We start from the raw sequence: 11,649 nt of genomic DNA, 5'->3' as shown, positions 1-11,649 counted from the left end.
TTTGTGCTATATATATATATATATATATATATATATATATATATATACACAAATATTTGAGGATTTTGAGTGTAATGAGACCGACTCGATTACATCATTCACTTTGCTTCATGGGACTAGGCTTTCCCTTTCAAGCTCTTTTAGCATGATTTATTCGCTACGACTCTGATTGGTGGAGCTTTCTGCACAGCATCTTGGGTAATGTAGTTTCTAACCCCAAATTCCACTGCTGTTGAAATAATGCAAACGAATAGCTTCGACCAAAACATATACAATGAATTAACAACCTTGTAGCTCACAGCAGGTCCCTAAATTATTGTGATCAATCACTGTTTTGTATTCTGCATTTGTAAGTCACTTCAGATAATAGCGTCTGGTAGATGAGTAAATATAAGTGATACATAGAGCCTAAGTCGTCTTGTAAACAAAACTTTTGCTTTTGTGTGACGCTGCATCTGCCCCACTACAACATCCAATATTAATTTTGTATTGCCAAACCAATGATCACTTATGCATCTCTGATAATCACATATGTTTCATTACTATAAGTATAAAGTCCATACCTTTTGGCCCTTTGATGAGCTTGATTTCGGTGACTTTCTCAGCGAGGGGTTTCCTGCGTAATACATAGAGTCTGACGATAGCACCCGCCTCCTTGAGAGCCTCCACCGCCTGACTGTGGGTCACCTCCCGAACATCGACGTCATTCACAAAGAGAATACTGTCATTTACTCTAAGACAAAGAGGGAGAAATGGAAATAAGGAATTAATAATGCAACATCTGTGAGAAGCTGCCAGTGCTCAGCCATATATGAACCTTTGAACTGACAGCTGCCTCAAAATTTGAGTTTTTGAATTTAAAAATCACATTTTATTCCTTTTTTTAGTTTATGGCAACACTGGCATACAAGATACAAATGATGGTATGTTCAAATTATATTAAGTTAAATTTGACTGTCTAGAGAGATTTTATTTCTCACAGAATACACAACCACACAGCTAATATACTGTGTTTACATACTGCAGCACGTTAACGCAGAATTTACACATGAACAAACTGGACTAAAAGTTGGCCATTTTGAGATTATGGACATCAGGCAATAACCATGGCCTCTGGCTGACTGACAGAAGCGTTAACTCTGCCTTGTATCAGCTCCAGAATCCAGTGACAGACTTGTCAATGTATAATAAACAAGTTCTGATTTCAATTTCATCCTGCATGCTGTTTTTTTTCTACGTCAAAGATAATGTTATTGGATGGTTTATGGGTTTCGTCATATTTTCTCTATCTGATGAAAACTGAAAAAGAGGTATTTTATTGCATCTATGGCTGAAAAATTTCAGTGACAGAACCTATGGCTGTTTCTATTTTTTTTTCCGCTGGTTTCATGGATTACATGTATTTTGATGTTTTTTATTTTGAAAGTTCTTGTTGTTAAGTATTGTGCCACGCTTTGTATTTAGGACTTGCGTTATTAATTCAGTCAAAAATCATAGTGATAGAAGAAACTGAGTTTTTCACAACTTTGAATCAATTGAATCAATTGCAAAAGGATTTACTGTACAAAACAATTCACAAACCAATTGCAAACAGTCAATTAAATCTATTAAATACAATGTATAAATCATTAAATATCATTAACCCTATAAAGCCTGCTGTATCATATTTGATAGATACTTTTTTTTGAGGAACGTTTATTTGTTCATCTCTCAATCAGTATTGAATTGCCTCCATCATTGTTTTGTCCTCCACAATAAAAACTACAGAGCTTTGATCAATAAAACTAAGCCTTTAAACATCATCTTACTAAGACATATTATTGGGAGATAAAAAGTGACAACTGATATTTATATGCATTTTATTTAAGTAGTCTATTATACTGCCTGGTATACTAAAGATTGCATTGAATTTTACATTACAAGCTAAATAACATTTTCATATTTTTCTTAGTTTGAGTCTCTGAATGAAACTGAGGTGTTTTTAAGCTCCATGTCATACTACACGATAAAAAAAGATATAAAATTTATGATAAAAAAAAACATTTTGTCTAAATCTTCCGTTTTGTCTACATTTTCAATAAACTGATCTTTTTCCAGATTTTTCCATTATTTCATATGTCAGGGCTTTACAGGGTTAAATATGAAGTGTCTGTATAATATGTGTTTAATATAATATAAATAGAATTTGTGTTTTATTGATTTGTAGTGCTTATTTTATGTTTTTAGGTACAGTTTGGCTAACTAGGCCAGTTGGAAACAAATATATTTGTTTATATAATTTGCAATTCAAACTGAACCTACATTACAAAATTGACCAGAGATCAGTTTCATAAGATCACCAGATCAGTGGTGAATCCTTGTGATGAATCACTGCAATATTGAAACGTTTGTTGTGAGTATGTTTGATTAGTTGGAAATGTTAATAAAATTGCATCTGACACTTTGACCCTAGTGATAAACCACCAAGAACATATATGAATATTTATAAAACAGTAAAATAGAAACAGTATGACATACTGTAACACTGTTTTAAAATGCGCTAAAATATGTGATTCAGTTTGATACGCTTGTTTGAAATCCTTTTGTGAAGCACCATGTGCTTTGTGTTCAGCCGTGACATTTGTTTCTGACATTTGTTTCTGACTGTTGTCTTGTTTTTGCCTTATTTGGGTAATTCACGTTACATCGTGCTTTGAGATTTGAAAGCTACGGGGGAGGGGGAGATTAAAGTTTGGCTTGTTCTTTACACAAAGCTATTGTATTATAGTACATGGCTCATTTTACCGTACATTTTGTCCATAGTAGAGTTCAACAGCACCAGGCCCCATTTACTTTCATTTTATGTAAAAAAAAAAAAAAAGCAACCAGGACATTCTACTAAACGTCTTCTTTTGTGTTCGCGCGCTTGCGCGTGCCTCGAAAAAGGGCTTACAATGACTTACAAAGATACTGACAGTAACTTTTTACCTGCTCTTTTCTCAAGCAGAGCATTTTCTCACAGAGCACATCACCATCTGACAAAAGACATTTCACTGAAACTGACAACTCGACAAAACACCACAAATATTCCTTAGCTTTCAGAATTGCAAATGGAGCACTAGCTGTGCTGTCATCCAGAAACATAAAGCAGAGATTACAGAGAGTGGGAGTATACGTGCCATCATGCCATGACTGACTGTCAATACAGTTTTCTGGAAATAACTGCTCATAAATATTCATCATAAAGCCCTCTAATTACCACTGACCACCAAGAAAGTAGAAAAACAGAATTAAGGTATTTTAGAATTGTTTTTTTTTTTTGGTCAGTTTTGTCAGCTCTAGCCTATTCCTTAGTCTACATGGACTACAGCAACTTCTCCACACACTGTGAAACACATTACCCAGAACTGAGCTGGAAAACAGGTGAAGGCCTTTTAGTATAATTGTAAGAACTCCCACTTCAGGTCATTCATGTGTCTTTATGCTGTGAAATCTTCAATGATTTTTATAAAGTAAATGTAAGAATAACTTTTATATTGTTTGTAATATTTCAAGACTGGACTGAAGCAGGTTTACTTTAGACATAATTTTTTAGAAAAATCATGTTAAAATGTGAGTATCAATGATCATCCATCAGGATTTTGAGGAACATTTATTTGTTCATCTCTCAATCATCAATAAATAGCATTGCATTAAATGTTTAGAAAAGAGCTTTGATCATAAATCTAAGCATTTACATATCATCAGGGCAGGGCGAATGCAAATGCAACTCGCAATTCAATCACACATAGGTTTAATATTCACATAGACAAAAGCTCTGTGTCAAATCAAATGCAGTATTTTAACACAAATGTATCTGTCACTTTGTAGAATCTAGTTCAATTAAACAAATGCCAACACAGACAGGTTGCATGTCATGCACAGTAACAATATTTCAGGTATTACGGGATGGCATGTTGGCACCTGTATATTTTACGACTTTTAACTATATATTTAATTAATTGGTTAAATACCAATATATAACCTTAATATGCACTAACAAAAAAATAAATGAATACAGATGGTAGAAAGTCACATAATGAGTTAAAGTTCATAAAACATTGCCAATACTCATTAACAGACGGTGCACAGGGTGAAACATACAAAGACAAAACACCATCAAAGTAACAAACATCACAAAAAAAGTGCAATAATCATTAACTTGTAACAGAAAATGTAACAACAACAAAACACCCTGACATACCTTACTGTTAACAAAAAAATAAGAAGAAACAAAACTATTTAAGAAAATATATTCATATATGATGTGCCATGCAGGGACTTTTAGGGATGTCCTTTTACTGCTTTTCATTTTACATGCAAAATCCTTAAATTTGACAATGTTTTATAGTAAAATTTTACAGTGGTAGCCATTTAAAGTTTTTCACCGTATATGATAAGATAACTTAAAGTTAACCAGTTAACAGGCTTTTTACTGTAGCATTTTAAGCATTTTTTTGTAAAAAATGTATGTGTGTGTCTGTTTAAACACAAGGAGATGTAAAAGAGGAATCAACTTGGTGAATTTGAATGTGTAAATTGGCAAGACATTGCTTGAATGTGTAAATTGGCAAGACAAAATTATATAAATTATAACATTTAACTCTATGATGTTAAATTTTGCAGTTAATCTGCGAATCACATGCGTGCCAAACCGTGGGTCCTGGTCCATTTGGATCACAGATCCACTATGATCCGTTCAACCCCTAATGTATATTATATAATAATCTGATAACTTGCCTGTACTACGTAAGTACTTGCAGTGCAGAGAATGAAGATACAAAAAGTATCTTTTTAAAGTATTACATTAACTCTAAAATAGTATTCACATTCTATAGTAAAATCACACTGTGGGGGGAAAGAAAAATGCTTCTGTCTCTCTAAACTACAGTCCATTTGGTCCCAGAACTGCCATTAGTAATGAAGCCCAACTGTCTGCAAAGAAGAGCAGAGGACAGCATAAAACAGCTGACAGTCCATCAGCTCTGACAGTGTGTGTGCGTGTGTATATTTGACTCAGGGTGTGTGGTTAAAGCGAACAGTTCCCTCATTATTAACTAACCAACATGTCACTACAAACCCGTATGATTTTGATGAACAGATTGAAATAAATCATAATTCACTGACAGTCTTCACCTCCAGTGAGCTGTGAACCACTCCAGCACCGACCACTCAGACTGCTGCGTTAATTGGATCACTGAATAGATTCAACTCTATTCATTTGGAACAACATGACGGTGAGGAAATAATGACAGAATTTTTATTTTCGGGTGAACTTACCGCTCTCAAGCTGCTATTTCTGTCTATCTCTTCTCTTTCTCTTTCTCTGTCTCTCTGTTTTTCTTTCTCTCTTCAGTGCTATTTCTGTCTGCTTAATTTCTCCTGCAATGTGAGTGAATTTGTGTGCAAACGCGCGTGTGTGGATGTGCTGGAATGCTCTGGGGTAAAACTGCATTTGTTAGCAGGAATCCCAGCTGGTCCCATTATAAATGCATCACTAGTACATCCACGGATATATTTAACTGTGACTATGTGATTATGAATGTGAGCATACATGTCCATATACAGTAAACATACAGTGACCAAAAATTTAAGTCTACAAAAAATGAAGTGAAAGAAAATAGACTGTATTACATTTTTATGTGAGCAGAAGATCGCAATAGAGATCGCTACACTCCAATTTACAGGTTTACTTGTGTTTTCAGCTCATCAGTGCTTTTTACAAAATGTTGATAGAGCACGTGCTCACGGTTGCCAGGATGGGAAGATTAAGTAACCCACAGGGCAGAAAATGATTTATGAAAAAAAACTCTGATTGGGGGATTTAAGCTCTTGACATCTGGCAACCACAACCATGAAAGCTTGTAGAGGCTTGTTACCAATGCAAGATAAAGCAAATGCCAAATTAAAATAACATATTTTCAGTATAAATAACCAGCTGCCAGATATCGCAGACGATCATAATTAATAAATCGAGAAAAGCAGAAATCTTGATGATTAAAATATGATTCATTGTGCATCCCTACTTAAGTCACATTTAAAATAAATGAATATCATTGCATTAGACAGAAAATATCAAAGCAAACGTCATTCATTTCAAAGAAAGTTACAGTACATTTATATGTTTCACAAAAAGGTTTTTAAAGATAAAAAAATGATGTTATCCATTGCAATGATATTATACATTTATAAATATGACTTAAGAGTATAAATGCTTTCTGGGACCATTGTATATGCAATCCACATACAGGCTGTGTGTTACCTGAGTCTCCCGTCTTGTGCAGCGGCTCCTCCTGGAATGATCTTGGTGATGAAGATGCTGGGGTCGTCTCCGACATGAGGGTTATCTGTCCCTCCGGCGATACTGAAACCTAGCCCAGAGTTCCCCTACACACACAAATACACACACACAGACACACACACATACATGTCTGGCTCATTCAACAGAATGAGAGTCCCTCATTTACATACAGTGAAGTTCTGCTATGGGTGCCAACATATATTCACATTAATTAATTTAGCTTTAAATAGCAAATGCAGTTTATTAACATTGAAACGTTATTTATTCATTGTGAAAAAGAATATAATGGAAGTAATATACTTAATAATTATATATAGAATATAGAATTATATATAGAATAGGATCGGGAAAGGCCCTCGAGCCGGGATTCTGCCCGTAGCGCAACAACACTGTATGTCGGCGCATGAGCCCACACGGCTATCAGTGCCAAAATATAGTCAAGTGTGAACTGAATGTGATGTTTTCAGACACTTGACTGCATGTTAATTACAGTATTTAAATTTAAATTTATGTTTAATGCAATCAGGTGAAATTAAGAGTGCTTTTTCATTGTGCATTCCAATTAATCTCAATCAAACTGCAGTTGGGTTATTTTGATTAGGTAAAAAATAACTAAAAAATACAGCTAACTAACACAATAGAACACAATAAAAACATGATAACATAATAAAAACATGATTTTTGAACATTTTTTAAAACGGAGTTATCTGTTTTTGCAAATAAACTCTTAATATATAATTTCATAATTATTTTATTGTCTTAGGTTAAAATGTACTTCTGAACATACTGACATGTTTTTATGGTAAACTAAAATATACCTTAATGTAATTTCTATTAATACTTGTATGCCATAGGGCTGTCAAATTTTTTTTCGAATTTCGAATATTCGTCGAATTTAAAATAAAAATCCACATTCGAATGCAAAAATGTTGCATTCGAATTTTAGGTGTGCGTTAAGGAGGCAGCCTTATCAGTGGTGCACGAGATGCGATGACGATGTAAGTGCCATTGCATTATAATGTTTTTGTTAGCCTATCCAGTTGAACCCACTGGATGCGGCACTGCTGCGTTGTTCATTAAAAATATTGCGGAAAAAGAGAACATCAATGCTGAGAAGATCTTGTTTACATCAAAACTGAAACCAAGCCGTTCACACAGAACACATATTTCGTGCATTTTCTAGAGGGACATCTATCACCGTTGCACTAGCATCTCGCACAAAGGAGCCGCATGTTTAGAAAGTCATGTAAAATTAATAAAAGTTTAACTTTGAAAAAACATATATCGAGACTTTATGGCGGGTTTTTTCCCCATCACACTGCATATCATGTTTTTAAATGAAAAATGTACTCTGTGTGATTTCGGTCCTTTGTATTAAACTATGCATACATACATGATGCTGTTTTGTTTATAGTTGTTTAAGCAACTTAATTATAATTGGTTTATGAACATTATTTTAAACATTATGCACTTTTTTCACAGATAGTCATGTTATCTTATGCTTTGAATAAACGTGCATTAGTAATATTTTGCTCGATGCGCCCTCTTGTGGACTCAGGAGAGAAGCCTAAAGCTTTTCTTCACCCTAACTTAAATTATGCATTTTAAATTCGAATATAATTCGAATTTTGATAATATTTAAGTACAAAATTTGAATTTCGTTTTTCAGCCATTTTGCAAGCCCTAGTATGCCATGTATTTAATTGCACATTTCTAATGAAGTTGCAATTGAATAAATTTGAAATATATTAAATGTCACACTGAATAGCACACTAAAGTTAAATTAGCTTATAATAAAATTATAATCAAGTACTCCACTGTTAGTCAATACATCAAATTAAGTATGCTCCCTTAATAATCAACAAAATATTATTAAAACATAATGATTTAAAATGTACTTTAAAGTAAACCTTTTAATTTGACATTATAACAAAGTGTAATTTTTAAAAGTGTACTTAAGTGTGTTAAGAAACAGTCATCAAATTGTCTCTCTTAAAATTAGTGGCTTTGGTTAATTCATATTATATCATTTGCAAGTACAGTTTTGTAATAATATACTTTTAAGATTTGAAGTACACATTCAATATAATTAAGAATAGTTATTTTTCACAAGAATATGTAAAATATTACTCTCACAAAATATTACTTTATATTAAAAATATAAAAAGTACCTTGCCAAACTGAAAACAGCACCCATACAAAGAATGACATATGTCAAAAAATACAGGACTGTAATTGTTTGCAAGATTACCCTTTCCAACGTAATCTCTTCATATTCAATCTCTCCTTCTGCTCCATTGACCTACAAGACAACACAAGCACAACGTCAGATCCTCTGAGACATGTCAGCTCAAGACATGCATTATACAGTAACAGACATGCAGACAACACCAGAGTTAGGCGCTTCTACAACATTCTTATTTAGCTATTACTTAGTGGGTTTTAGTGGGTTATGACTTTTTGGATAGGAATGTTGCTCCCAAAACTTGATATGTGGTTGCTAGGGTGTTGTGAGCTGCAACAATGGCACTGCGGGTGGCTGCCAGGGCATTATTATTAGCAATGTCAGGGTATTCTTGATTTGAGGTATCATTCATGTCTGCACCACTAATTATTTCTAGCTCTAAAGACTAAAACATGCATGATACTTACATAAGGTGAGCCATCCAGTGTGTCTGTATTTACCACTACGGGTGGAGAGTTCGCCTGCAGGAGAAAAGAGAGAGAATGTTCAGCGCAGTGCTTATTAGACATAATGACTATGTCTGGAATACACCACGGTACTACTTGTACTTAATTCGCTGGACACAGTATGCATACTGTGCACAGTAAGCAAATTTTCTGTATGCATGCTGAATATCTTGACCTGATACACTACTGTTCAAAAGTTAGTTAACATTTTTTTATGTTTTTAAAGTCTCTTTTTCTCACCAAGGCTGGATTTTATTTTACTGAAAATGCATACCAACAGTAATATTGTGAAAACATTATTGCAATTTAAAATAGCTAATTCTATTGTAATTTTTTTTTAATGTAATTTATTGCTGTGATCAAAACTGAATTGTCAGCATCATTACTCCAGTCAGTGTCACATGATCCTTCAGAAATCATTCTAATATGCTGATTTACCATTTCTGATTATTATCAATGTTGAAATCAGTTGTGCTGCTTTATATCGTTGTGGAAAATATAATAAATTTTTTTCAGCCATTATTTGAAATAAAATCTTTTGTAACATTATATAAATTTCACTTTTGATCAAATGAACGCATCCTCACTTAATAAAACAATTTCTTTCAAATAATAAAAGTAACATTTTACTGGCCCCAGACTTTTATACAGTAGGCAGTCTAACATATATGCAGTATAAGCAGTAAACCAGTATTATGTTCAAAACAGTCCAAATTTTTATGAGCCTGAACAGTTTTGCAGGTCTTTCCATTGAAAAAATGTAAAAGCCAACATCACATACATCTACTGATAAGCTGTACTACAACGTGCACGACCCTCTATTACAACTCACACACACTACAAGCTTTTACAGCTGTAACATCTGCTAGCACTTCTATTGGTTTCCAGTAAACGTGATTAGAGACACACACACACACAAACAAGCAGTAATGCCCTCCAGCTCAGTTCCAACCTACTGCCTTTTATTACAGGGCGCTGCAGCCGCCCACATGATCACATTAACACACACTCAACTACACACGCTGTCAGAAACTCATTCAAGTGCTCACTGCCCCACGGCTTCGATTGTCAAACGAGAGACACATCTGAAAGAGATGAGCATTTCCATGCAGCCACAGGGAGTGTGAGTGTGTGTGAGTGTGTGTGTGTGTGTGTGTACAGGGAGAAGGAGTGTGTGTGAGTGTGTGTGTGTGTGTGTGTGTGTGTGTGTGTGTGCGTGCGTGCCATTCTGGCCCTCAACATCTAACATGTAAACTAAACAACCATTTGTATGGCTGTCCAGTCCAATGCACATGCACATCTTTCATATCCTGGGCTACTTCTAAAGACAAGTGTGTGAATTGCACATTAAAAAGTAGGTGTACTGAATGTGCACTTGTAGTGTACTTCAAGTCTATATTAAAAAAACTGTACTTGCAGATAATATAATGTTAATAAAATTAAAGGCCACTTAAGTAAAGACTTTCACTTTCACTTTGGTTACACTTTATTTTAAGGTGTCCTTGTTACAGTGTAATAATACATTTAAGTACTGAGTAATATTAATTAACTACATTTACTTTCTGTATGGTTGGGGTTAGGATTAGGGTTTGGCTTAGGGTTACTTGCATGTAATTATGCATAATTACATGCAAGTAACCCTAAGCCAAACCCTAATCCTAACCCCAACCATACAGAAAGTAAATGTAGTTAATTAATATTACTCAGTACTTAAATGTATTATTACACTGTAACAAGGACACCTTAAAATAAAATGATAGCCACTTTCATGACAGTTTCTTAACACTTAAGTACACTTTTAAAAGTTAAGAGACATTTTAAATTATGTTCACATTTTTTAAGAGACATTTTAATCATTTTTAAACAATCTTTTGTCAGTTAATTTGAACTAATTTGATATTACATTAAATATTTAAATGTACAGTGCCCTCCATAAGTATTGGGACAGTAAGAACAAAATTGCTCTGTTTGCTGTGGAGTCAGTAAATCTTTAAATATGATTAAAAACAAGCAACAGCTTTAACCCTCATCCGTCCTTCTGGTCGTTTTGACCCAAAACTCATTTTTAAAGATTTTTTTAAAAATCGAGTGTTGATCGTTATGTTATGAGACTTTTTTACATTTGTCACACTTGAATCGGGAATACATGAAAAAAAAATTTGAGTGAATTCGAGCAGTTTAAGTGGGTGCTATAAAAAAAGTATCAAAAGTGTCCCTTTTGACCCGCCACTGGAAAAGCATGGAATTTACGAAAAAAATGGATTTTTTTATTTTGTCACACTTGAGCATGGAGCACACACAAAAAAATTTTAGTCGATTCGAGGATTCTATGTGGGGGTAATAAAAAAAGTATTACACCCACAAGTATTACATTCATTTTGACCCGGACATAGGAATGAATGGAATGTCCGAAAAAAAACAGCATTTTTTAATTTATTTGATTTTTTTGACTATACAAAATCTGACACAATCCAGAAAAGATGCATACCCAAACAAAGGGCTGAGACTGCAGAATATCCTCAATGCACAAAAACTCACATATCCACACACACAGGCACACACAAACACACACATGGCACACACGCTCCCATTGAAACACATTATAGCATTTATAATGTTTTTGCTGGGAAATGACTATC

At 34.0% G+C, this 11,649-nt stretch overlaps 1 protein-coding gene across 1 annotated transcript in view; it reads right to left on the bottom strand.

Annotated features, from left to right (window-relative positions):
• Positions 1-11,649, bottom strand: part of dlg4a (discs, large homolog 4a (Drosophila)) — a 142,123-nt gene that overhangs the window by 23,547 nt on the left and 106,927 nt on the right. The window contains exons 4-7 of the mRNA XM_016552293.1: positions 8,972-9,025; positions 8,571-8,621; positions 6,281-6,405; positions 564-733 (exon numbers count right to left, since the gene is read on the bottom strand). Coding sequence (XP_016407779.1) covers positions 564-733; positions 6,281-6,405; positions 8,571-8,621; positions 8,972-9,025 — 400 coding nt within the window. The remainder of the gene's footprint in view (positions 1-563; positions 734-6,280; positions 6,406-8,570; positions 8,622-8,971; positions 9,026-11,649) is intronic.

The sequence above is a fragment of the Sinocyclocheilus rhinocerous genome, unplaced genomic scaffold, assembly GCF_001515625.1.
Source record: "Sinocyclocheilus rhinocerous isolate Xijiao unplaced genomic scaffold, SAMN03320098_v1.1 scaffold285, whole genome shotgun sequence".
Lineage (NCBI taxonomy): Eukaryota > Metazoa > Chordata > Actinopteri > Cypriniformes > Cyprinidae > Sinocyclocheilus > Sinocyclocheilus rhinocerous.
This window is presented reverse-complemented; position numbering and strand designations above follow the sequence as displayed.